The sequence below is a fragment of the Pithys albifrons genome, chromosome 3, assembly GCF_047495875.1.
Source record: "Pithys albifrons albifrons isolate INPA30051 chromosome 3, PitAlb_v1, whole genome shotgun sequence".
NCBI lineage: Eukaryota > Metazoa > Chordata > Aves > Passeriformes > Thamnophilidae > Pithys > Pithys albifrons.
The window spans coordinates 22408128-22435907 of record NC_092460.1 but is presented as its reverse complement, the minus strand read 5'-3'; the positions used below and the strand labels follow the sequence as shown (position 1 = coordinate 22435907).

The following is a 27780-nucleotide window of genomic DNA, read 5'->3' as shown; positions in this document are numbered from 1 at the left end:
ATAAGGCTAGAGCATACAGACCTAAAACTTGGGGAGGGGGTTTGGGTATTGGCCCTTGTTCCTTGTCATCCTTTAACCTTGTTCTGAGCTGCCCTGAGTTCCAGCTGACCTGTGCTGCTGCTCCCACAGGTGGAGATGCTAGAACGCAAGTATGGGGGCCGTCTCATAACCAGACATGCTGCTCGCACCATCCAAACCGCCTTCCGCCAGTATCAGATGAACAAGAACTTCGAGCGCCTCCGGAGTTCTATGTCTGAAAATCGCATGTCAAGGCGCATTGTACTGTCCAATATGAGAATGCAGTTTTCCTTTGAAGGACCTGAGAAAGTCCACAGCTCTTACTTCGAAGGGAAACAAGTTTCTGTTACGAATGATGGGTCAAAGCTGGGATCCCTGGTGCCGTCTGAATGCGATGAACTTGGAGAAACAGCTACTATGAAGTCTCCAGCAGCATCTACTGATTTTACTGATGCTATAACAGAACTGGAGGATGCTTTCTCCAGGCAGGTGAAATCCCTTGCCGAGTCCATTGACGATGCACTGAACTGCCGTAGTCTCCACTCGGATGAAATCCAGGCTGCGGAGCAGGTCAGAAGTCGTGAAATGGAAAGGGATAGTTGTGCGCCAACCAAACCAGCAATTCACAATGTGGATCACAGGAAGCTTGATGAGATGACAGCATCATACAGTGATGTCACGTTATACATCGATGAGGAGGAGTTGTCTCCACCCCTTCCCCTCTCCCAGTCTGTGGACAGGCCGTCCAGTACGGAGTCAGATCTGCGGCTCCGCTCCATGAACTCTTCCCAAGAGTACTGGTCCATGACCCACAAAGATGATAAGATAGACACTGATACGAGCTGCAGGAGTACCCCTTCCCTGGAATGCCAGGAGCAGAGGATGAGAATGGATCACCTACCATTGCTAACCATAGAGCCACCCAGTGACAGCTCCGTGGACTTGAGCGATCGCTCCGAGAGAGGCTCACTAAAGAGACAGAACGCCTATGACCGAGGGATCACGAGTCAGCAGGGAAGCCCCAAACATATCCCTCACAGTATTCCTGCCAAGATCATCACCCGGGAGGAGCAGGAGGCCAGACACAGGGCCAGGCCTATAGACAGTCATTTAGCCATCAATGGCACAGCCAACAGGCAGAGCAAATCAGAGTCTGACTATTCCGATGGAGACAACGACAGCATCAACAGCACTTCCAACTCTAATGACACAATAAACTGCAGCTCAGAATCTTCTTCCAGAGACAGCCTAAGGGAGCAAACCTTGAGCAAACAAACCTACCACAAAGAAACTCGCAACAGTTGGGATTCTCCCGCCTTCAGTAACGATGTTATCAGGAAACGGCACTATAGGATTGGACTGAATCTTTTTAACAAGTAAGTACAGCATTTCCAGCCTTTCCCTCTGTGTCACTGGGAGAATGAACCAGGAATACATTTCTTGTGGTGGATAAGGTAAGGCTGGTGTCTGATACCAACCTTTCAGTGCATAACAGGCTGCTTGTGGTCACTGGTAACTTACAAGTTGATGTTTCCATAGTTAAACAGCTTCAGGGGGAAACAAAAAATATAGTTATACAAACAGTAGTAAATTATTGAAGATGAATCTGATTCCTTTCTTGTGGAGAAGTATGGTAGCTTGATCATGATCTGGTTTTTGGTGTTGTAACAAATTCACATTTCTTCCTGTTCTAATCACGTAGGTATTGTAAGACTTGTCATGTGGGAATTGGAAAAAACAAGCAGTGTGAGATGAATTTCCTGAATTACACTGGTGGGGCCTAGAATTTTTTCAGTAGATTTCATTAAAACTTTGATACTTAAAACCAAGGCACTGAATATTTTTATGCTAAATAAATATTTATTCTTGATCATGAAAGTATCACAAAAATTGTATTTCTGCCTATGATGATTTTCCTATATATGGAGTTGTTTAAAATTTCTGTCAACTTTCTCACATTTCTTTGTTGTTTTGAAATACTTTCTTCTTTGGACACTCCCATGTGGCTGCAGAAAACCATGAATATTATGAGAGAGGGTACAAATAATAAACTGCTCTAAACTCTGTACTCCCATGGGTCTCATTAGAACTATTATAACCTGAAGATAAGAACAGCTGGGAGGTCGGCATTAGAATTCCTGGTCTTCCTTCACTGCTTAGTGTGCCAGTTTCCCTGCCCTGGAATGGGTGTAAATTTTAAGTAAATTACTTTTTCTGGCACTAATGCTCCTAAAGCAGTGTATTACAGCTCCAGTTTGGATCAGCAGGTAGGGCTGTAAACACTTTGAGGTTTGGTTTTATATCTTTGAGAAAAAGCCTTTATGGAAGCTTTTAACCAGCTGGAATTGTACAAGGCATAGGATCTCTGCTCATGGAGTTGACTGGGTAGGAAGACATCCCAATTTGCTTTTTTAAGGAGTTTTGAAAACAATAACATCCTTGGCAGGGTGGGTGGGGAGGAGGGTGGTGCTGCTGTTGGCTGAGAGTTAAAGAACAGGCTGTTTGCTGGGGTTTTACAGTCAGTGATCAGTGAGCTTTGGGCTTGGTAACACAGTCTGATGAGTCAACTGCAGAAGCCTGGGAGGAAAAAGGTGAATGGAAAACTTGCTCAGGCAGCGATGAATGAGAGCTTTGTAAACTGTCAGATGCTGCCAGTGACACATCGGTAGGAGGCTGAAAGGGAAAATAAATATCAGGGATAGAGAAGAGACTGTTATTTGAAACACATCTCAGTGATCTGGCTGCATGGGCTTGCACAGGGAGAAATCTATTTTATATATTGGTTGTTGTAAGGTGATGTGCAGTTCCTTAGCAATGGGTGCTGCAAGACAGGACTGCACAGGCAGCAACCCCTGTGTGAGAGCTTTTGCTGTGTGTGGCTGTTCCATTCCCCCCAGCTGCATCCATCTCCATCACTGATGGAGCAGAGAAGGTTCTCATGACCTTCTGCTGAGTCACTCTGATTCTATTGATGGCTCAGACAGCCCCAAGTATGCCCTGGATCTTGGGTTTGATTGTGGCCCTTCAGGTCTGCAGATTGTGACATTTTCAGTAATGTGCAGTGTCAGATATTGAACCAGCACAGAGTGTGATGGAGCATGAGTCTGTAAACTCCTTTGAAAAGGGAGCTGGAAATAGCTCTTAAAAGTCTCTTAAGAGTGTGTCAGGTGGGATCGCACATTGATCTTGTGAGGAGAGTGAAGGGATAGAGATCATGTTCAGGCACTTGCCAGACTTTGCAAGGGATGATTTCTCCCAGATGAAGAATCCTTTCCCCTTCTAGCTATGTGCTGTACAGGTGCATTAGTTTTAATTAACCTCCTGAGCATTATGCTCATTGTTCTTGGCACATGAGTTAATAGCATCCTGCATGTCCAAGGGCCCTTTGAGAAGAAAACCACGTCCCACGTGTTGGTTTCCTTGGCACAGGCTGCTGTTCCACAGGCAGTACAGGGCAAAGGTTTGCCCAGCCAGGTCAGATGGGCTTTCTGAAGATCAGTCCCGTCTTTGCATGTTAAAATGCAGGTGCCCAGCATGTCATACAGCAGGGGACTGGCTGTGCATCCCTCTGTGCTATGGGCTGTGTGTGCTCCTGTGCTGGGACCAGGGGCACACCTGGGAGGGGATGGGGCACATCTGCTCTCCAGGGTCAGGGCAGTGCAGCAGAGTCATGAGCTTCTCTTGAGCATGTGATCCTCGTGACACATTTCTGGTGGTGAAATGGGGAAGCAGTGACAGCCTTGGCAGGGAGCTCCTGAGAGGATGCGGGCTCCACCCAGGAGGAAGGACTGAAAATGTGGCTTTGAATTCACCAAGTACAAGTAGGCAAGTGTTTTCCAAATGTCTTCATCCACCTGAGGAAATTTTAGGGATGTCTTCTACAAGAGTTTCATGTTCTTTTCATTACATCTCTGAAATCTTCCTTGCAAATTAAGATTCCAAACCTTAATTAACAAATAATCATGTAATCTCTTTGTGGTACATGAAGCTTGGCTAAAATGCAAAGAATTCAGAACCTTGCATGAATTGTAGCCAATACTTCTGCTTTGTTCACTTGGAGTGCCAAACGAATGAAGTTTGTAAAAGTGTTGTCACAGTTGAAACTTCAGTTGATGATTTTCTGGTTTTCCTATTACAATAACAATTTTCAGAAGCCAAAGTGCAGTTTTTTACCAGCGGCCCATTGTTAGAATAGGCAGTTATGGGTGGAGTAGAAGTTGAGCACAACTGGTGGTGTGGTTAACATAATCACTGATACATGCAAAGCATCAGCAGCACAAAGATCCCTGGAGAACAGAGAGCACAGGACACAGGAGAAAAAACTCTAAGTAACTGAAAATCATTTTTCTAGGAGTTTTTGAAGTTCCAGTGGAATGTGTCCCTGCCCATGGCAGGGGGGTGGAACTAGATGATCTTTAGGGTCCCCTCCAACCCTAAAGCAGTTTGTGGTTCTGTGATTAACACTTGATCACAGAATTTGTTTCAGACTATAACTTGGCAGTCAGTTTGGAACTGTAGTGTTGAGCAAAAGAAGTGCACTTTTTACAAGATGTTTTGTAGTAGCCACGATATAGTATCCCCCAAATGGAAGGATTTCTGCCAAAGAAACTGCAGCTGAGTAGCAGCTTCTGTGCATTGCCTGGTGCTGAACGGCACTGGTGATTCCGCCTGTCAATAGGCTGCCAGTGTGTGCCCATTCAGTGCCTGCCCAAAGGAAGGGTTGCAGGTGCATGCCCAGAGAGCAGCAGCTCCCAGGGAGGCTTGGGCAGCCCAGCTGGGTTGAATTAGGCATTTTCCTCTGGGCAGTTGGAAAGGGACATAATCTGGGAGAATTTACACTAGAAACCATTTCTCCCTTATAGGCAGAAGGAAAACACTACCCAGAAAGGTTTATTTTGTAGCCTCCAAACCCTGCCAATGCAAATCCAGCCTTTGACACTGGTTTGCTTATAAACAAGGCTTCAAGAGGCCTTTTGACTGCTGCTTTAAAACGAAAAACAAGAGCAAAAAATGTAAAAGGGCCATGATTTCATTCTCCTGTTTGTTTTGACTGCAGGCTGGAAATACCAGGTTTGCCAGTTATTGCAGCCCAATCTGGTAGGATTTTCAGGTTCCATTCTGCTGCTGCTGCACTGATGGCTGTGACAGATTAAATAGGACTGAATGGTTTAACCTCAGTGGTCTAAGGAGACACATCCTGCCCTTGGCTCAGCTCTGCAGTCATCAGGAATGGGCTGGAATTCTGTGCAGGGCTGTGCATGTGCAAGGAGAAATACATTGCCTTAAAGCCTTGCCTTGTGCCCCCAAGGGAGTGCCAATGGCTCTGGCCCCTCCTCAAGTGTTTGTGGCTGCCAGGTGTGTCTGGTGATAGCAGTGCCTTCAGTTACTGCAATGCCACACCCAGCTGGGCCATGGCAGGGGCAGGGCATGGGTGTTCAGCACTCTTGGGCAGAGGCACAAGGACTTTCTGTATTAATAAACTGTTTTCAGCAAAACTTGGGCAATGTTAGAGTGGTTTGAAAACGTGATGTGCCTGTACCAAGGATTATAAAATATGGGAGATAAATTTTGCATTGCTCAGTCTCCTTTTTTAACCTAGCAGAGCCTGGAGTCATATTTAGCATCTCCTTTGGGATATCACCTGTTGGAAGGCACCAAACTGGCCTCTCCTCTGGCAGTGTTCCTGTGGCATTGTGGTTTCTTGCCATGGGAGCCAGTCTGGCTGGTGCTGGTGCCAGTTCCTGCCATGGCTGGGCAGTGCAGCTCGTGGGCCATTCCCACCACACTGCTCTGCTCTTTGTGCTGGGGCACGTTTGTCAGGGGCTCTTTTTGTACATCCTGATGTCACATGTGCATCCAGGAGGGACATGGGCTTAAGCCCACCTCCCAGTGCTAGAACACAGGTTAGGCTGGCAATAACTTTACAGTCTTTTTTCCCAGATGCCTTTTACCCCTCACCTCCCTTTTTGTCATCCCTTTTGCTTTCTGGAAAGGGTAGTGACAGATGGAGAACTGCTCCCAAGTGTCCTCAGTGCACTACAACATCCTGTTCTGAAGGTTTGGCTGTGGCTTCCTTTATAAGGGGCCATTATCAAGGTTCCTGTTCTTCCTAAGTTCTCTCAAAGGATTTATTGACAGAGATAAAAAGGCACGAGGATCTGTTTGCAGTATGCAATGATGGATCATCTTTTGCCCTGAAAGCCCCACTGGCTTCATTTATTGCACGATGTGGAGGATTTTATGCAAGATTTAAAACCCACTGTTGACATGAATTGGATACTAATTCCAGGAGCAGAGTTTTTTAATATTTTGAGATTCCTTGGAATGTTAATTTAAGAAGTTATTTATTTTACTAAGCAGACCTGAAAGGGATTTTTTGAGTGCTGGTGGGATAATACCAAACCCAAAACTGCAAATTACAGGTTCTAGAGGAATTCTTGTTGGAAATCTGAGGCACACAATAATAACACTGTAAGAAGGCACATTTTTCATTTTCCATGAAAGCAGCTTTAGTAGTTCAGCAGAGCTATAAGGTTTCCATCATTTACATGTAGGTAGAGATTGAAGGTAATTTGGATTCAGAAAGTACTACCAACTTTTTCTCTATTTGAAATCCTTAAAACTTACCAAATGTTACTAATTTTGTTTTAAAAGAGAAGTTTTGTAAAAAGTCATTATTTTAACTGTTGTAATAACTGCACTAATCTAATGTTGTCAGTTTATACCAATCACATGCCTAATGAATTTCAATTTCGATGCTGAACAAACTCTGAATTGCTTGTAGTCAGGTCTCATGGCATCCATTCAGCATTCTAATAGCTGGTCTGCAAACATGTACTTTTATACTTAGAATTTTAAGTTGAAAGTTTATTGGAAATATTTCTAATGACTTTAGACTTTGTAAGTGCAGGTGGAGTAGGAGAGAGAAGGAGTAAATCAAACCACGTTTGTTCTCTTTACCTTCTGACTGATTCTTTCAATTTGTCAGCTGATCTCCAATATCTCTGCAAACTGTGTGTCTTCTATGATTTTTTGAAATACTCAGTGGAAAAAGGGAGAGAAGAAGCCCGTTCAGGATTTCACAGTGGGGCCATTTGCCATCCTCATGTATGTGCTGGGGGACTTTACTGTCATTGCAACATCTGGACTGCAGATTATTCAGCCACAGAGGGTTCCAACAAAAATGAAAATCAAAGCACTCCATGTAACTGGTCCTTTAACATGCTGAGGAGTTACTAAGAAGAGAAGAATGTTCTTAATATGGCTCTCATTATTTCTAAAAACATTTAGCCCTAAGTGAGAAACACCCAAAGAAAAAAAAAAGCTGTGTGTGTTTTGCTTTGTTCTGTGTGTGTTTTACCTTTTCTCCCTCAGGACCCATTTTTTCCTCCCCGTTTTTTTTTCCCCAAAACAAATGCTTCAATTAGCATAAATTGTGTCCTGCCATAAAAACCAGCTGAAATGTGCAACTATGGGTTCAAGCAATAGTATAGATATAATAGTGTATTTAAGCACCAGTTTCAAATATGGGCACAAGGATCCCTTTTGTTGCCATGAAAAGTGAGGAGAAACTGTACCAAAGCAAATGTAGCTGTGGAAGGGCTGCACAAGGAGCAGCAGAATTGGATCCCAGAAAGAGCCATTACCTCATCCCTGTTCTTAAGCATTCCAGGCACAAGTCTCCCTCCTGCTGCTACATGCTAGGAACTGGGAGATGCTGTGCCCTGGCAGTGCTGGGAGTGGTGTGCCCTGGATATTCTGGCAGTGCTGTGCCCTGGATATTCTGGCAGTGCTGTGCCCTGGATATTCTGGCAGTGCTGGGCCCTGGCTGTGGCTGGGAGCTGCTGTGCCCTGGCAGTGCCTGGGAGCTGCTGTGCCCTGGCAGTGCTGGGAGCTGCTGTGCCCTGGATATTCTGGCAGTGCTGTGCCCTGGATATTCTGGCAGTGCTGTGCCCTGGCAGTGCTGGAAGCTGCTGTGCCCTGGATATTCTGGCAGTGCTGTGCCCTGGCAGTGCCTGGGAGCTGCTGTGCCCTGGCAGTGCCTGGGAGTGCTGTGCCCTGGCAGTGCCTGGGAGTGCTGTGCCCTGGGAGGGCTGGGAGCTGCTGTGCCCTGGGAGGGCTGGGAGTGCTGTGCCATGGCAGTGCTGGCAATGCTGTGCCCTGGCAGTGCTGGGAGTGCTGTGCCCTGGTAGTGCCCTGAGAGCTGCTGTGCCCTGGGAGTTGCTGTGGCCTGGCAGTGCCTGGGAGTTGCTGTGCCATGGCAGTGCTGGCAGTGCTGTGCTCTGGCAGTGCTTGGGAGTGCTGTGCCGTGGCAGTGCTGGGAGTGCTGTGCCCTGGTAGTGCCCTGGGAGTTGCTGTGGCCTGGCAGTGCCTGGGAGTTGCTGTGCCATGGCAGTGCTGGCAGTGCTGTGCCCTGGCAGTGCTTGGGAGTGCTGTGCCCTGGCAGTGCTGGGAGTGCTGTGCCCTGGCAGTGCCCTGAGAGCTGCTGTGCCTTGGCAGGAATTGGGAGCTGCTGTGCTCTGGCAGTGCTTGGGAGTGCTGTGCCCTGGGAGTGCTGTGCCCCGGCAATGCTGTGCCCTGGCAGTGCTGGGAGCTGCTCAGGGTGCAGCCAGTGAGGAGGGAGTGACCCTGGAATGGGGGAATTTGCCTGGGGGAGCAGCTTCCACACAAGTGGTTTCCCCCCCATCCCAAAATGTGGAATTTGGAGGGCGGAAACTGTGAGCAGCTGCCTTTGTAGGGATACAGGGGACAGTGTGATAGGGAGCTGGGAAGGCTTTGTAGGAACCCTTGAAAGAATCCCAGAATCCCAGGGTATGTTGAGTTGGAAGGGATCCCCAAGGGTCCAACCCTCAGCCCTGCAAGGCCCATCCCCAGGAGACACACCAGAGCTCAGGAGAAGAGAAGGGCATACCAACTCCCTCTTCTTGTGTAAGAATTCACCTCTGTGTCCTGAATTGGGGTTTGGTGGATCTGTGAATGGAAAATCTGGAGATCTTCCAACAGTGTTTTGCATGGATATGCCTGGCAGTGTTTCCAGTGCAGTCAGCAGAGGTGCAGAAATGGAAGCTGAAATGCTTCTGTTGGGTGGAACTGGGGTGAGGATGAGGAAGGAGGATTTTAGGGCAGGGACACCAGAGGACAGTAAAGACAGGGACAGTTCCTCCATGTAAAGGACATAGTCATCTGAGTGTCTCATTCCTGCCAACAGTTGCATAAACATAAAGGCAATACCCAGCCCTGGTGAACAGTTTTCAGAGAAATGGCCCATTTCCCAAACATTTATCCCAAAGTGGAGTGTGTTTTGCTCTGCTGGCAGCTATAGACTCCTTTCCTACTCCTTGAGAAATGCAGAGATGCAGTGGGGTCAGAGGAGGTGAGAAACTCCTCATAAGACTGTTTTAGGCCATTTATTTAACTAAAATATTTCCTTTTTTCTCCTGAGGAAGGAGAGAGTAGGGGAAAAAATAGAAAAAGCAGGTTGCCCACTGCCAAGAGGGAATAATGAGGAGCTAGGAAATGTGCTGTAGCATGATGACTCAGGATTGTTTTTACTAGCAAGGACATGTCCAGCTACTGCATTGCAACTGCTTGGGGTGTGCCTTCTGATTGTCTTTGCTGTGCTTTTGTTCCTCAAAAATGATGATGCTTTTTACACAGAAAAACCCTTTTTCTGAAAGAACTTTAAGCTCTGCTTTCCCCCCTATATTAGAATAACCCAGACTTTCTGCTTGGACCTGTGCCTTTTATGCACCTCTTACACTTTTATAATCAGCTCTGATTCAGACAATGATTTTCAGACCATCCTAAACAGTCAGTAGCAGTAGTAATGTTTAATGTATAATTTCCTGGCACTTTACTAGGAAATGGTGACATAGAGAAACCAGGTGGTCAGGCAGAAAGTAATGGTAGACCTGTTTGGGTCACTTTACCCAAACTGATGAAAATAGATCTCTACAGAGTTTCCTCTCTTTATTTTGCTCCTCCACCAAATGCAGCTGGGCACAGAGATCACTTCCTAGTGAACTCTTTCATTGGTGACACAAGTATAAATTAACTTTCCCTAAACAGAGGTTAATTCAGTGTAATTTCAGCTATGCTGAAACCTTCACATCTGTGGTGGGGGGTATTTGGGTTGGTTTTTGAATGAACCATAGAAAACTAACATAGCACAATGTGAGGAGGAACCATCTCCCCTGTGGGGCAAACTGGAGAGGCCAAATCAGGGGAATAACTGTCTCCCCATTTCCATCAGATGCAGAGGAACCGTGAGAAATATGCTCTGTCTTGGTTTATTTTCCTAACCCAGGGACTTTTTCTTGTAATTACCAGAAGATGCAATTTCCACCTAGTTTTTCTTTCTCTTCATTAAACAGTTGTGCAACTGAGAAAGACACAACTCAGGCTTCCCACTCAGTTCCTCTCATTTTCTTACTTTTGCCTTTGCTGTATAGTTGAGTGAACTCTGGCAAGTTGTTTTGCCACTGCTTTTGGTAGTATTTGAAGGATATTGTGTTTTTTCTTCTTAGCCAGAGGGTTTAAAATAGCCATAGGGATTCTCTTGGCTTTACTGCAGCAGCAATAGGCTATTCAGCAAAAGTAAAGGAAGAAGTACAACCTCACAGAAACCAAATGAAGCTGTCTGCCAGCCTGAGAATGTTCAACCAGCTTGTTATTGCCAACTTGGGTCACAAAAAATATTTAACTTCTTAAATGATTCTAAGAAAAGCCTTAGATTCTTGCTGTAAGAAAGCCATCCCTAGTTTTTAATGTTCAAGTAGTGCTTAATTTTGTGACAACTCTAAATATTTTCAAAATGAGGTCTCTGGTATCAAAGGCAAGGGATTTTTTTTTTAAAGAGAAGCCTGGCATCATAGTTGCATTAAATTCTCCACCCCTGACATGAAAAGATTTCTTTGGCAGCAGCACATTTGTGAGCTGTTTCTGTTTGCAGTGTTAACAGCCTCCAAAAAGTGTTTGTACTTCTGGTTTGCTTGGGTTTTAGATTCTCTCAGCTCATGGTGCTTTCAGTGTATTTTGTGCGTGCCTGAACAAAGGCAAGGAACCAAAAATCATAGATATGCCTTCAGAAACATTGAATTTCTAGAAGTTTCACCAAGCTTCTCATTTTCAGCTGGGCTGCCTTTATCCCCCTTGTCTCAGGCAGCTGAAAGAACAGTATGTTTCTGATTATTTACACTGTTAATAAATCCCTGGTTTACATGAAATGATACTTTTGGCATTGCTATGTGTTGGAAATCTAGGCCTGGGCAAGCTGCTTTCTGTGCTTGTTTGTTAATTAATGCTTCCATTTTGCAGCTTTATTATCATCTGAGCTCCTAAAGGAAATACAAAGATTTCATGTGGTTTGGGTGTTTGAAAGCTTTACACATTTAGCCAGTCAGGAGCAGGGAAGGTTTTATCCACCTCTGTGCTGTGGTTTTGGGGCAGGTTTCTTTTTGAGGCGGTGCTTGTTATTTATCCTCTTCTCTTGGCTGCTGTGGACAATGGCACTTTGTCCACACTGTGGCTTGGATGGTACAACTGATGGTGCAGCTGTGGTGGAGCTTGGCTGGATTAAAAAAAATAATAATAAAAACCAAATGAAAACCAAATCAAACCACACACACCAAAAAAAAAAAAAGTCCCAACTTAAACCAGCAAAACACCTTTTTCTCCCAGTTCAGCTTGTCAGGAAATCCCAAACCAGCAGGAGGAATGAGAGAAGAGCTGGCAGTGCCCCTGCAGCGCTCAGGTTCAATGTTTGCCTTGCAGTGACAGGGCTGTAAGTCCTGTAGGGAACAGCACAGCCTGTGCTGCTCTCTCTCACCATCCCCAATCCAACTAAAAGCTTTCCCTCTACCAAATTCACTTCTCAGAATCACCGCAGTGGTTTTGCAAAGGTAGCATTTCCTATGGTTGTAAAGATAACATTTGAATACCCAGGTAACGCAAACCCTTTGGATTCTGGTGTTGCTTCATGTCCAACAACAGCACAGGGTGTGTTTCTGGGCTGCTTTTTTAGCTCCAACAGCACTCGGTGTGTCTGTCCCTGGGAACTCACCCAGCACATTATCCTTCCCCTTCCCAGGGCAGGAGGTGTTTCTGACTGACTTTCTGCTTTCCCAAACTCAGGCAGGTCTTGAGCAATTCTGCAGACAGAGTTCAACAAAGGAGGTGTCAAACCAGGGACTGGGATTATGGCATTTTGACAGTCCATATTTAGTAATTTGTGGAGTTTTAGGCTATTTTTTACCTTTGGCAATGCAGATTTTCTGCAGCAGCTGGAAGGTGATTATCTTTGCAGGTAGAGATAGTCTCACATGATGTAAATGTTTGCAATATCTTGGATCTTAAAGCTGTCTGTCAGTGTTCCCTCTGACAGGTGAAAGTTGCTCGAGACAAATAAGGACATATTCTGAATTACAGCTGTCTGAATCCCTGCTCTCCTCACTGGTTTGCTCATGTCAATAGATTAGGAATGCAGTGTTTGTCTAATGATACTGTGCTGCTTAGACATGAGGTGGTTTTAGTCTAATGAAAAAAATACTTGTCTTTTTTTTTTTTGTTCCTTTATATATTCCTAACTTGAATAAGGGACACTTCTTTCAGGAATGTACCACCTTTGATGTTATAATTGTTCTTTTCCCTTCTACTCCAAAGGAGAGCTCATTCTTAGGAGGGCCGCAGACATCACTTAGATTAAGAAAACCCCTAAACATTGAGGGCTTCTTGTGATTTTTTCAGATTCGACCTGCACAGCTGTTGGAAAGAAATAGAAAACAATTCACTCTTGGCTCCCAAGCTGTAAACCCCCAACAAACCCCCACTCTAATGAGATCTGCACAAATATCAGCAAGTTACCTGAACTTCCACTGAATTTACACTTTCAGTACTGCAGGTAGAACTTGCTGAGTAAATAAATAATTCCCATCTAAATAAATAAGTTCCCTTCTACTTTTACACTGAGGAGGGAAAGGCACAATACTGACTAGAGCAGGGATGGGCAGGAATTTGATCTTGGCTTGGCTTTGGAGGGAGTGGGTTTTAGGGAGGTTTGGGGATTTTGCTCTTTGTTTTTTAACTGTTTTGTGTGCATGCTTTTGTATTGTAATTCCTGGAATATGCTTCCTCTTAAAGATGCTGGTTTCCAGGAATTGCTGCAGGATCCAGGATCCAGCCTGTTTTCAGAAACACACAAAGACAGGAGCTTGGCCTGTACTCTTGAAGAAGTGAATTCATTAAAATATACTGATTTGATCTGTTATTTTGAAGTTTGCATTACATCCTCCATCAATATTTTCCCCTAAAATTCACTTTAAACCACCGTAAAGATCTTGCTGTTAATCAGTTCCTGGCCAGATCCTTAACCCTTTAAGCAATACCTGAGAATCTTATGTAAACAGCATCACCAAACCTTAGTTTGGTTTTTTTGTAATTTTCATTATTCTTTCAGTAGATTCCTTTTGGTTTGGTTTTTTGTTTTGTTTTGGGTTGTTGTTGTTGGGTTTTTTTGTTAGCTGTTCTGTTGTTTTTTGAGACAGGAGACAATTTTAAGGTTTATTTTGGAAACAATCCTGTAAATACCAAAAGTTCTGGAAATATGTATTTCATCAGCTATGTCAGCTGGTAGCTTTAGAGGGTTTATTTTGATACTGGTTAATGTATTCAAATCTGGAAATAACTGCTCTGCTTGTGCTGCTTCCTTGATTGCTATTTATAGACTTCTTATCTTCCCTGTTATTGGTAGGTGTAATTAAGAAGCCATCACTGGGAATTTTCCTAATCACAAAAGACTCTTTGTTGTAAGTACAAAAAGGTCTGTGCTCAGTTCTGAGCAGACCTCGGAAATGAGGTTCAGCTTAGGCCACGTGTCCTGTCCCATGTTAAATTATGACCCTTTCATGTCCCACTCCTCTCTGCATCCTGTCAACACTTCAGGAAAAATTAGGGCTTGGTGAAAAAAGGAAGTTTGTCCAGTTGAAAACAGCTGTTTTGGCCAGCAGGAGAACCCCTGTTTGCTTGTGTTGCCTTTTAAACCTGCCCTCCCCAAACCCCACTGGGTCCCAGGTGCTTTTTGCACAGCACTTCAGGACACTCTCACAGAGACATCATTTTCTATTCAGTAGTTTTCCTCTTGAATTAGAGAATGTCACACCTGGGGTGTGGTGAGAAGGAGCTTACATCAATAAAATTAAATAAAAATCCTCTGTCACCTTTGGGATGATTTGAAATGGTCAGGTGTTTGCAGGTAAGGAATTCAGGTTGGTTTTTAGTCAGGTAAGTAATGATGCAGCATTTTCTGCATGTCAGGTAAAGGTGATCTTGGGATCAAGCTGTGCTTCCTGAGTGCTCTCTGTGTCCTGTTTTGACAGTTGCTGAAAGGAACTCCCCTGGGTTTGTATCACTTTGGATGTTCTGGACAAATGCAGCTCACCAACAAGGGGCATGGAGAGAAAGACTCTGCTTTTGTTGGATGCTCTGAATTTAAATTAAGATTAAGAATTCTGAAATACAGCTCAAAAGCACAGGAACATAGCAATTACATTACTTACCAAAAAGAGATACTTCTTTAGTGTGAAGGAGATTAATTGTAGAGGATGACCATGTGTGTAATCTTATTTCAGATGAAAAGAGCCACAAAGCTGATGCAAGAAGTTGAGATTTGAGAACTCCCTTTTGATTAAATTACATATATTTCTCTGATCTGTCTAATTCTTAATAGGGTCTTAAGTGTATAATAATGCAATGTAAAGGAGTAGAAGAATTGAATGGGGATGTATTAGTAATGCTGTTTGCAATTAAAAACCATGAGGAAGGGTTATGGTCGTGTGATCAACCTTGTCTGAAAATAGCACTGTCACCTTGTCCTTAGAAACTGATTTTTCTTGCCTTAAAGGAAATACCTTTCAGGTCAGACAGGTGGACATTATAATTCCTTGCAAAATAAAGCTGATGATGGAATCACTGATTCGGTAAAGACTCCCCTTTAATGTCTCTAACATGAGTTCCTTGGTGGCAGTGCAGTGCACAGTGGGAGGGGAGGTTTGCATCACTTTAAATACGAGCAGTATTTGCCTTTATAACCACTCTGTTTTATTGCCACAAACCAGCTCCATCCCAACCCTCCTCATCAGAACACACTTCTGAACAAGTTAAAATTTTGAGTGATTTCAGCTTGCTTTGTTTTGAGGTGAGAAAATGGTTACAGCTCAGTCTGGAGGCGATGCATAAAGAGATGTAAAATACTGCAGCAGCTGGGAAGGTGCTTGTCTGAGGGATGGAAATCTGGGGCAATGGGTGTGTTAAATACAAAGAAGAAAACTAAATTATATGGGAGCTGCACCATTTCTAAGTGCTTTTTTTTTTGTTACTTGGCTAACTTTAGTTTCCCCCCTTATTTTTGGTACTCTCAGCTGGCAAATTACACCACTTGGTTTTGTTCAGTAAGTTTAACTTTTGACAGCAACAGGCTGGGAGGTCCAGGGGTGTTCTTTGTTTCTTGTTTTTCAACAGCAGCTTCTCAGTTCAGTTTCTGGAAGGTCCATCTCTCCCAGTAACAGGAGCATTGAGTAGCTGTGTTGGGCTTGTCTTTGGCATCGACAAGTGAAGCTGCTTGGAATACAAAGCTTCTCTTTGGAAGGATTATGGAGCAAGGAAATGTGTAATAACATGCAAAGCTCTTTGATGCTTTCAAAGATGCTTTCAGCTATTACCAGTGAGCAATGTGTTCTACGGGATGGTTCCCCCCGAAGCTATACCAGCAATAGTGTTCCATTGGTTACCAGTGATTGCCAGAATTGTTGGTCAGTTTTCTCAGATACGCTCAGGTCCAGTGCAAGAAAACTGATGGCTTTGCTTTCCCTTTTCTCTTTAGAAAACCTGAAAAAGGAGTCCAATACCTCATTGAGCGAGGATTCGTGCCAGATACCCCTGTTGGTGTTGCCCACTTTCTGCTGCAGAGGAAAGGGCTCAGCAGGCAGATGATCGGAGAGTTCCTGGGCAATCGGCAGAAGCAATTCAACCGCGACGTGTTGGAGTGAGTACTCTGTGTGTGGGCAGGAGGGGACAGTGTTTAATGCTCACCATTCAGCAGCATGCTCCATCAGGCTCCAGGTGATGCTCTCTGGCTGTCCTGGGCTTTGTCTGAAGGAGGAGGAAACCTGGGTTGTGCTGGTTTAAAGGTAAACCGGCAGAAGAAACGAATCCAACACAAAAGAGATTATAAGTCAGAGTTACAATTTAATAACAATATTACAATAAATGCAATGGCACAAAGAGAAACTGGGTTTAACCCACAAACCCCAGCAGTATAATCCAGACCCCTGGGGCACAAACACAGTGGGGTTTGGTGGCCCCTGTGCTCAGCCCCACGTGGTTCCTCTGAGTCCAAAGGAAAAGGAGGTGAAAAACCTATTCATGCAGATGATGGCACAGTCTGGTGGGCTCCTCCTGTCCAGGGTCTGCTTCTCCTCTGGATCCAATGAGTGGTTCCAGCAGTCTCCAAACCCCAAGACTGTCTCCCCTCAGGTGCAGGTGGGAGCCCCCAGTCCCTCCCCCAGGGCAGGGAGTTCCATACTGGGGGATCTGACTCTGGGATAAAGTCAGGGGGGATTTTGGAATGGTTGCTGGCCCATGAGCAGAGCTGAGCCCTCAGGTGGGTGTGGAGGTGCCAAGGACTCCCTGCAGGGCAGTTCTCCCAGCTCCTCTGCCAGGCTTCTTTCCCAGCCAGCTCCCAGCCTGAGGGCTCAGGTGTGTCCTGGGCAGCTGCTGCCAATGGGCCATTGGTACCAGTTCCTGGGCAATGGGACAGAGGGTTTAGAATGCCCAGCTTTGGTCACACCCACCCAGGGATAAACTGGTCCCACCTGCTGAACTGGGACAAGAGTAAAGGTTAAGAAAAGATGCGCATGAGCCAATATTTATTTCTGTGCTTTCCAGTTAAGTTACTGGTTTGGTTATTGATCCAGCAAGATCCTTAAAAGGATTTATATCCCCTGTTGTCATGTACATTGACTCTAAATTTATGGTTTAATTTCATAGGCCTTAGAGTATGTTATTTCAAAGCTTTTTTCCTTCCTCAAACTCTCTGATAATTTACTGAATGAAACTAAATAATATTGTAGGCAACATAAGGCTTAATCACTAACAGAAGTTGAAAATCATTATTAGAGCCAAATGGCTCATGTGTTAGATAAGGAGGGATTTCTGCCTGTGCAGGCACATGCTGACAAGATCTATAAAAACTGTTATTTCCCAAAAGATTAGATAAACAAATACTATTTTAAAAACCAAAGAAATGCAAAGCAGAAAATTAGACTTTTAGCAGCTTGGTCATAAATATCTGAAACTTATATAGAGACTAGACCAAAAAAGAAATTGCTTTATTTTAAGAGGGTGCTAATTTAAAATGCATTTTCTTTGGGGCTTTTTTTTGTATATGACATACTGGCCCGGAAACATGAACCCATCTTAGTCCATTTTTTTTTTCAAGATATTGTATAAAATTTTAGCTAGATGTTTAACAAAACTGCTGAGAATTAAAGCAAAAAACCTCTCCCACTAAGGAAGTCTAGGAAAAATTCTCACCACCATTTTTTAATCAAATAACTGTTTCATTTAACCATATAATGAAAGCTGTAGTGAAATCTGCCCTGGGCTATAGATGCAGAGTTTTTCCAGAGGTCTGCTCTCTCTTTCCTGTGCCTTATTAAAAGCTGCCTTCTCCCAGTGCAACCCCCAGCAGAAAGCAAGGGAAGCAGCTCCAAAGCCAAGCCTGGAGCCAGGCTGGCACTGCAGAGTCACGGAACGTGGCTTGGTTGGGTGCAATCCCTGCTCACCGTGACTCACTCTTAGCTGCTCACAGTGACCATCTGCAGTTTGCAATTATGAGTCACACTGGGGTGAAGACTTTCCAAAAAGTCTTGGGTTTGTTGTTTTTTTTTTTTAAGAAAACAGTACAGGTTGAGGATGAGATGGATTATGATCTTAGATGATCTTTGAGGTCCCTTCCAACCCTAACCATTCTGTGATTCTGTGATGTATTTTGTGACACTGAGCAAGTTCTGTGCCCTCCCCACCTCCACAGCCCTTATCAGAGATGTGTCTCTGCTACCCCAGGGGCTGTATCTGTGAGGAGGTGAGTTGTCAAAGACAAGGTACGAATCACATACCTACAACCCCCCAGCAGATTTTATTAAAATGAATTAATTGCTACCTAAGATGTTTCAGCTACACTTTGGGGTGAGGAACTCCCTGTGAGCAGTGCAGGGCTCCTGATAGTCCTCTGGAGCTTGCCTGCAAATGGGAACAAGGTGTTTTCTCTTAAAAAGAGACAAGAGAGTGGCATTTCATCCTAAATGTCGTATTTACATATTGGAGGTAGATTTTGTCAAATTGATGGTAACTCCAGGTGGATACATGGAAAAGATATTTTAAAAGATGATCCTTTTTCTGTTACACAATTTAATTTCAAATTTCTTGCTTTCATTTGTCTTCAAGTTTCCCAGAAACTGAGTGTTTTAACTATTTGATATCTTGAACTTAGAAAAATGAAAGCAGCCTAAATTTTTGACCAAGAGTCACACTCTGGGCCTGCTGGAGCTGCTGCCTGGTGGTGGTGAAGAACATCGACCACAGTGACAGATTTGCTGTCTCAGGTCACACAAAACCTTTTGAGATCCCTCCCATTCTGTTGGTGGCCAGCAGGTTTCTAGAGGTCCTTAATGGCATTAACTAGTTCATTTTGACTCCAGCACATGTGCTTTCTATCTTTGAAGGAGAAAAGGGCTTTGGAAAGTGTTACAGAACTTGGAATAGGTGGGAAGACTGAGAGTGTTTCTGCAGAACTGATGAAGGGATTTAGGTGTGGAGCAGAAAGGGTGAGAGAAAGCCCAAAGTGCTTCTGCATAAAGGGAAAAGTATTCAAGGCAAGGGGAACAAATGGTTTTGTTATTAATCTATGTTAGGTACAGTTTTACTGGAAGAAAAATAGGAGCTACTCTCATTTGTCATTGTAAACCTACACATTTAAGAAAGAGCTTTTAAAGTGGATTGTGCTTTCTGTGGTTTCTGCATTACAGTAATTCATGTCTGGTTATTTAAAAACTAAAAGGTAAGTTTAAAGAAAGGAAATTTATAAGCTTCTTATTTTCAAGCAGTCTTTAAACAAAGCATTGCAATGACATAATTGTTGATTATAGTAAAATGGTTTCTTTTTCTATTTTTTGTCAACTCTGCATTTTCTGAGGAAGAAAGTAATTATTTCTCTTTAACTGTTAGCTGAAAGACATGGCAAATGATGGGGAGATGAGAATTACAGTAATAATAATAGAGTATCCAAACAGGGTTATTTTTTTTCTCAGAATATAAAAACGTTCCTAGACACAGAGCCATTTGGTGCAGATTATTGTGCCTGCTGCAGGCTGTTGAAGATATGATATTTTGAGCTGTATAAACTATTGGTTGTAGGCATTGTGATGGTTGATTGGCCTGGAAGCACAAACTAATAATTATTGTTGGCAGTGGTACATCCGTTAAATTGGTCAGACATTTGTCATTCCAGCAGCTCTTCTGTTAAAAAAGGAGTCTGCTTGCACATTCTCACTGATCCCTTGTTTTCAGCCTTCCTTCACAGCCAACCTCCAATCACTGCAATTGCTGCTGAGAATTTAAAAAACAATTCCATGAATCTCTATGAGATGGAAAATCAAAAGGTTTTTTGTTTTCCAATCTTACCTTTGGTGCTGTGTTGTTAGAAATGGAGCCACAGTGGGATCTGTTTCTCTTCTAGCTGTGTGGTGGATGAGATGGACTTCTCAACCATGGAACTGGATGAAGCACTCAGGAAATTTCAGGCCCATATCCGTGTCCAGGGAGAAGCCCAGAAGGTTGAAAGGCTCATTGAAGCTTTCAGGTATGAGGCTGAATTAGGTCACTTGGTCACCAGACACTGCTGCTGTTCTGCAGTGCAGCTGAAGAACTGGGGAGGCTGAGCAGATCCAAGTTGCTTCCCTGCCTATTTGCAGTGTCCTTGTGAGCTGCAGACTGGTTCAAATCCATGGTTTTTGGGGGAGGGTTGCAAAGTATCAAATAGGAAGTTTCATTTGCTGGTGCTGTTGATGTATGGCATTTGTATTAACATGATGAGGTTTTCTCAATCAAAAGTTCTTTCTGGCACCAATTGAAAAGATATCCAAGGACTTTTGAGTGCCTCTAGCAATATATTTGGATACCAGTAGTTTATGTGAGTGGAATATAAGCCCATTTACACTTTAAAGTGTGTATGCTCCCACCTTTTCACTGAGCGCTTCAACAGTACTGGAAGAAAGAGTATTAAGTTGTCAGTACTTAACACAGGTGTACTTTATTCAGGGCAGGATAAGATGGAAATCACACTGTGGCTGTAAGCCAAAATCAATGCTCTATTCTTACCTGGTGTCAGGGTATTAGTCACTGAGAAAAGTGAAATACTGAAGTTATTGTAGCTCAGAATTTGTACTAAGAAGTGAAATTACAGTGGTAGTAGAAAACAAAAGCCCTTCCCATTCGAGGACTGGCTTATGAAAATACATGGATGGAAAGCTAAATACATGTATGGAACACTGTGCTGGTTTAAAGGCAAACCAGCAGGAGAAATGAACCCAACACAAAAGCGATTCTAAGTCAGTTACAATTTAATAACAATATTACAATAAATGCAATGGCACAAACAGAAATTGGGTTTAACCCACAAACCCAGCAGTAGAACCCAGCCCCCTGGGGCACAAACACAGTGGGGTTTGGTGGCCCCTGTGCTGAGCCCCACGTGGTTCCTCTGAGTCCAAAGGAAAAGGAGGTGTAAAACCTGTTGGTGCAGATGATGGCACAGTCTGGTGGAGAGTGGTGGGCTCCTCCTGTCCAGGTTCTGCTCCTCCTCTGGAGCCAATGAGTGGTTCCCCAGTCCCCAAACCCCAAGATTCTCTGCCCTCAGGTGCAAGTGGGAGCCCCCATTGCCTCCCCCAGGGCAGGGAGTTCCACACTGGGAGATCTGACTCTGGGATAAAGTCAGGGGGGATTTTGGAATGGTTGCTGGCCCATGAGCAGAGCTGAGCCCTCAGGTGGGTGTGGAGGTGCCAAGGACTCCCTGCAGGGCAGTTCTCCCAGCTCCTCTGCCAGGCTTCTTTCCCAGCCAGCTCCCAGCCTGAGGGCTCAGCTGTGCCCTGGGCAGCTGCTGCCAATGGGCCATTGGTAGCAGTTGCTGGGCAATGGGACAGAGGGTTTAGAATGCCCAGCTTTGGTCACATCCCCACAGTCATAAACTGGTCCCACCTGCTGGACCAGGACAGACACCACCATTAGCTTGCTCAGCCTCTGGACTGCAGCAGTTTGGTGGCATTGGAGAGGCACTTGCTGGCTCTGACACCTTCCCCCTGCTCTGTGCAGCCAGCGCTACTGCATCTGCAACCCAGGTGTGGTGAGGCAGTTCCGCAACCCAGACACCATCTTCATCCTGGCCTTTGCCATCATCCTCCTCAACACCGACATGTACAGCCCCAACGTGAAGCCCGAGCGCAAGATGAAGCTGGAGGACTTCATCAAGAACCTGAGGGGTAAGAAGGCTCTGACAGGGAAGGTCATCAAAACTTTGCCCTGTAGCTGTCCTTGGAGGGGCACCACTGTCTTCTGGGAAATGATGCTGATTTGACCTGACTTAAAACTGCTGCCATTTTTACAGGCTTTAATTATTTCTGGAATAGTGAAAACAAAGATAAAAGTTTGGCTTCTATTATGTATAATTATGTAGTATTCTGTCATTTTTACCTGGTTTTTTTTTTGAGTAAAATTAAAAATCCCAACTCCAAAATGTTCCTGAAATAGCCCAGAAATTTCATTTTGATTTCTTGATTGATACTTTTTCTGCTCAAGGCATCATTTGCTAGGCTATGGCACACCTAAGCTTGCAATTAGATTGCCAGAAAAAGTACAGGTGCTTTTTCAAATCTGTATCTCGGATCTTTCTATCCTTGTTCTTTGTGATGAAAGAATTTTTGGTGAAGTATCAGCTCAGCTCTTTTTAACAGGAAGGAGTCACTGACGAGAGCTGAGGAGAAGATTCCTCCTGGTCCTGAGCACTCAAGGAGGAAGGGCTCAGACAGCAGTTTTGTAGTGCAGAAGGGCACACTGAAGTCAGAGAAATAAAATGAGAGTCCCCATTCCATTTTTGCTCTTTCCAACAGTTTGTGCCTGTGGGGAAAAAACAGCTTTTGCTGCAGTTCCATTACTGTGTGTTTGTGCAAAGGCCAGGAAAATTGTCTGCTCAGTCACTGCAACCTTCTCCTCCTCCTCCTCCTGCTTTTAAGCTCAGCTCGGGGCTGTGTCTCTTCTTTGGGCAGCAGTGGCTGCAGCAGCAGAGCAAGTACTTTAACAGCCCTTCCCTCAGCAAGAGCTAAAAATGGGCTGAATGGCAGAAAAAATTATCAAGCTGCTTTATATATAAAGATACCTATATATATAGATACATATATGGGCACATCTCAGGTGCAGGACAGTCTTTATTCCTGTGTGCATGTGGCACTTTCAATTTAGTACTAGTGAAAACAAAATACTTGTGGTGGTCTGGAAATTCAGATCTTGAAAATGGAAGTCCTGTATGGTGGGTTTATTCCATGAGATTTATACAAGGCAGCAATGAACAGTCTGTGCTCAGCAGATGTTTTAGCTTAGCAGAGTTTAAGTTAGTGCTGAGATTTTATCATAAAGTCCACAAATATTCCAAAAGGCCTGATATTCATCTCTTGGCATAATATTGCAGTTAAATTTGTTGAACTGTATGCAGTACATTCTCTCTGATCTCCAGCATGAATGCCATCAATATTTTATTTTTGCAGGCATTTTTGTAACAGGTTACCTGCCTGTAAATTTAAATCACTTCATCACAAAGGTGGTCTGTGGAAGGCTTGATGGTGTGGAACAAAACAGAAGCAGTTTTGCTTCCTTCTGTCTGCAAAGAAACTGTATTTTATCACAATATTTTTTATGTGAGCAGTTGTTCTGCAGGGTGACAAAATATTCTGAATAGGAGATAAGAGTTTATTGCTTTAAAACGTGTTAAAAAACAGACATGCATCTCCCTGTCCCCAGGAAATCCAGCTTGAAGCCACTAAGTGAAATTTGGCTCCTTCCACCACTATTAAAAATCAGGATTAAGCATTCAAGACTGTGTGGCATTTGTTAGAATGACATGCCAATGATCATCACACAGTGCTACACAATAATCTTGTGCCTAGGCTATTTGGTTGATTTGTTTTTCCAGAGTAAATTAGTTCTTTTTGAAATCTTACAAGAAATATTGGTTAAATTAATTTTACTGGGTGTTCCTGAGGTTCTAATGTAGGAAAACATTTTATGAACAGTGCTGAGTAATATTGAGACAGAGGCAAAATTACATAATTCTTTTGCTTCCTCCCAGTGGTGTATATTCCTAGGAGGAGGTCAAATGGATATTTTAGTGTCTAAAGAGTAATTTAGCTCATTGAAGCTTTGATACCAAACAGAGGAAACTTGAAAGGAAAAAAAACTGTAGGAAATTAGCCTTTTTATGGCTTTGTTTTAGCTTCGAGTTTTAAAACAAAAAAACAAACCTGAGTAATTTCCATCCATGTCTTGGTGCTTTTGGACAAAAATCGGTGCATAAGCAATGAGTAACTGTGCTGGTTTAAAGGCAAACTGGCAGGAGAAATGAAGACAACACAAAAGAGATTCTAAGTCAGTTACAATTTAATAACAATATTACAATGAGTGCAATGGCACAAAGAGAAGTTGGGTTTAACCCACAAACCCAGCAGTAGAACCCAGACCCCTGGGGCACAAACACAGTGGGGTTTGGTGGCCCCTGTGCTCAGCCCCACGTGGTTCCCTCGAGTCCAAAGGAAAAGGAAGGGAAAAACCTATTGATGCAGATGATGGCACAGTCTGGTGGAGAGTGGTGGGCTCCTCCTGTCCAGGTTCTGCTCCTCCTCTGGATCCCACGAGTGGTTCCCAAAGTCTCCAAAGCCCAAGATTCTCTGCCCTCAGGTGCAGGTGGGAGCCCCCAGTGCCTCCCCCAGGGCAGGGAGTTCCACACTGGGAGATCTGACTCTGGGATAAAGTCAGGGGGGATTTTGGAATGGTTGCTGGCCCATGAGCAGAGCTGAGCCCTCAGGTGGGTGTGGAGGTGCCAAGGACTCCCTGCAGGGTAGTTCTCCCAGCTCCTCTGCCAGGCTTCTTTCCCAGCCAGCTCCCAGCCTGAGGGCTCAGCTGTGCCCTGGGCAGCTGCTGCCAGTGGGCCATTGGTACCAGTTCCTGGGCAATGAGACAGAGGGTTTAGAATGCCCAGCTTTGTCACACCCACGCAGGGATAAACTGGTCCCACCTGCTGAACTAGGACAGTAGCATCACTTCTCCTGCCTTGTTGAGGTGGGACTAGGCCACACAGGAGGTGTTGGCTGCCAGGGAGCTGTGTAGCAAACAGTACAAACACATGAGCAGTCAGGCAACAGTGGCATCACTCTGAGCAGAGAGGGAAACAGGGAACTCATGGGTTTGTGCTCTCCTTGGCAAGAAGAGTTTGTGAGGTCCCTGAGAGCCAGGCTGGGAGCTCCCTGGGAGCCAGGCTGGCAGTATGACTGCTGTCTCCTGCAGGTGTGGATGATGGGGAGGACATCCCCCGGGAGATGCTCATCGGCATCTACGAGCGCATCCGCAAGCGCGAGCTGAAGACCAACGAGGACCACGTGTCGCAGGTCCAGAAGGTGGAGAAGCTCATCGTGGGCAAGAAGCCGGTGAGTCCCCTCTGCTTGGCAGCCCTGAGGACATGGGACAGTGCACAGCACAGAGCAGGGCAGGAGGGTGTGACCTCCTTGGTTGATAAATGGCAAACTCTCCATATAAGAATTTGCTCTGAGTTTGACCTGATTTCTGGGGTGTTCACATGGATTTTTGTGTTGTAGTCTGGTATTTATGGGTGATGATGTTGGGAGTCTGAAAACTCTTTATGTGAAGCTTTACAATTCTGAATTATCTGCATTTTAGGCAGTTCTCTTGTTTATTTTAAGAGAATTGAAGTGTCCTGTTAATGTGAGGTCATCGGGAATTGTATCTCAAAATTTACACTGCCAGTTATGGCTCCATTAATTCACAAGAGTAAGAGAGAACTTCTGTCCACATCAGCATCTTTCTCAGCTCCACAGCTCCCATGACCTGGTATTTGTGAGGGGAGATGGAATGGTTTTGTCTCAGGACATATCTGGAAATCAGGTCCCAAGGATTGTGATGCTGGGTTTGAGCATCCAAAGATACCCCTTCCTATGTTGTGGGAAAAATCCTGAAATATTTGGCTATATAAATAAATCTTCAAAGTCTCTTTTGGAAAAGGAGGGAGAAAAGAAAGGCCACAGCATTTTACCTTCAATTTAGGAGCTGAGCGAGCACAGAGAGATTAGAACCAGTATTTCATGTACTAACAATGGTGTTTAATGTGGAGAGGGACAATGGACGCTCAGCCTTCCTGAATTCCAGTCACACCTCAGGAGTCACATAGGCAGCCCAGAACAAAGCCAAACAAAGCCCAACCTGCCTGGTTTTGAAGTCCTACATCCATTTTTTATCAGTTCTGGGGAACTTCCCTGCAGTAAGGGCTGGTGGGTTGGGGGATTTGTTATTAAGGAAAAGAACATGGATCTCAAAAGTCTCCCCATTACTTTTAAAGAGCTTTGAATTGTAATCCCTTCTCAGACAAACCTCAGCACAGGAAATGGGGGAAGGGAATCAGGGACCACCAAAAAAAGCTAATTTAAGCCTGTTTCTAAGTAAAGAACATACTTAGGAGATCTCTGAAGAAGCAGAGAAAAGAAAGCAAAATTTCCTTAATGAAAGCTTTTAACTACTTTCGAGAAGAAGGGAAATAAAGTCAGTATTTGAGTCACTTATGCTTTCATGTGAAACTTCTCTTCTGTAATTGTTTGGGGATTTGGTTTATATGTAGGCTTCTGTGGGAGATAGTTTTTTCTATGGTTCTTTTTTTATTCATATCCTAAAACTAATCCTGACCTTGTAAATTAAATGGGATTAAGGAAACAATGCCCTCAATGGAGTCCTGTGTTGAAGGATTCTTCTGCTGGGAGAATTTTTAACTGTGTGCAAGAAAATGTAGGAAACAGGCACCAGTCTTTATTGATAGAGATGTTTGTTTTTACTTTATAGGCATTTAGTCATAGTCAGACCATGATGTATTTACTTGTTCTGATACAGTAATGTGTTTCTCTGAAGTTTAATGAACTTGTGTGTGTCTTTCTACTGTAGATTGGATCTCTGCACCATGGACTTGGTTGTGTAGGTATTTCTCTCATACTCTTTCAAAATTTGTAGTCATTGTAACTGGCAGCATTTTCTTAAACTGGCAGTGGGGCATTCTGTTACATTTTAAAATCTTAAATCCATGATGTTCTTGCAAGCAAAACTTTCCTAGTGTTGTAGCAGTAAGTCTCCAAAGTACAAAGATTTTGTTAAAAAATATGTTTCCCAGAGATTGGCTGATTTAGTGCTGAGAGTTTTCTAGACCTTTTTCATACACTTTTTATTCATTTCAAATGCTATTATCACTGTAGAAATTAATCAGCCACTAAGAATAAACAAATAAATAAAATCACATTTGCACCTGGGCCCTGGTGTGTTTATTCTTTCTAGTCCATTTGAGAATTGAAGATACTCTGAAAAGTTACTGCCAGTTAATTTCAAAGTTTGCTTCTGAAAGGGAGATGAATATAGAAAATATGAATTCCAGATTTAAGGTATGGGCATATTCAGTAATAAACCTAAAACTATTCTTATAATGCACCTTTTTAGGGATTTCTTTTGGTATTGTAGTGAGATCTCACCATCTGCATTTAAAAGAAATTCAGCCTCACTAGGCTGGAAACAGCAGCTTTGGAGATACCTCAGCAGACATTTCAAATAAGAAAATAGAAAATCAGTCTTGATTTTCTTACTGGCATAAGAAAATAAGACAGAGTGAAACTGCATTTACTTTGTCCTGATGTCACCATTTCCTTGGCACTGGGACATGAACAAATGGAATAACTCAGTGGCTGACAAAAATAACCTGCAACATCAGTGTGTTCAACTCCCAAAAGCTGAAGTTGCTTTGCATTCTTTCTTTGAGTAAGGATGTGCAAAAATGCTTGTGGGAGCAACACCCTTTACTTTTTGCTCCCACTTAACTGTCAAGGTTTTATCATTTCACAAAGTAAAACTCTCTGCCCATAGAACTTCCATTGGCATCTACATACAGGAATGTAGAGAGTATTTTGTAGAGGAATTTTTGAGGAAGTTTTTGGCATAGAAATCTTTCTATGGTCCTTTGATGGAAAAGTGTAATGGACTTAGAGGTAAAAATATTTGCAGTGTTTAAAAGAATGTGTGTGTGAAAGATGCTGTTCCTTGGCTGAGTGTTGCTCCACTAACCAGGACCTGTTGTGTTGTCCAGGTGCTCTCCCTGCCTCACAGGAGGCTTGTGTGCTACTGCAGGCTCTTTGAAGTCCCAGATCCCAATAAACCTCAGAAACTTGGATTGCACCAGCGAGAAATATTCTTATTTAATGATCTTCTTGTGGTATGTATTTCCAGGCAGACAGACTTAGAGTGAGGCATTCAGAAATCCCATCTCCCATGAAATACATGAGCATTCCTAAAAATAAATCTCTGTTACCTGGTGCTCTGTACTCCAGAAATCTTGGGATGATTAACAGA

At 43.8% G+C, this 27780-nt stretch overlaps 1 protein-coding gene across 13 annotated transcripts in view; it reads left to right on the top strand.

The window, feature by feature from the left end:
* IQSEC1 (IQ motif and Sec7 domain ArfGEF 1) overlaps positions 1–27780 on the top strand; it is a 356985-nt gene that overhangs the window by 308669 nt on the left and 20536 nt on the right. For all 13 annotated transcript variants that reach the window (XM_071550977.1, XM_071550976.1, XM_071550975.1 and 10 more), the window contains 7 exons: positions 130–1394; positions 15893–16054; positions 19808–19930; positions 21439–21605; positions 24676–24815; positions 26335–26364; positions 27518–27643. In XM_071550977.1, the coding sequence (XP_071407078.1) occupies positions 130–1394; positions 15893–16054; positions 19808–19930; positions 21439–21605; positions 24676–24815; positions 26335–26364; positions 27518–27643 (2013 nt within the window). The remainder of the gene's footprint in view (positions 1–129; positions 1395–15892; positions 16055–19807; positions 19931–21438; positions 21606–24675; positions 24816–26334; positions 26365–27517; positions 27644–27780) is intronic.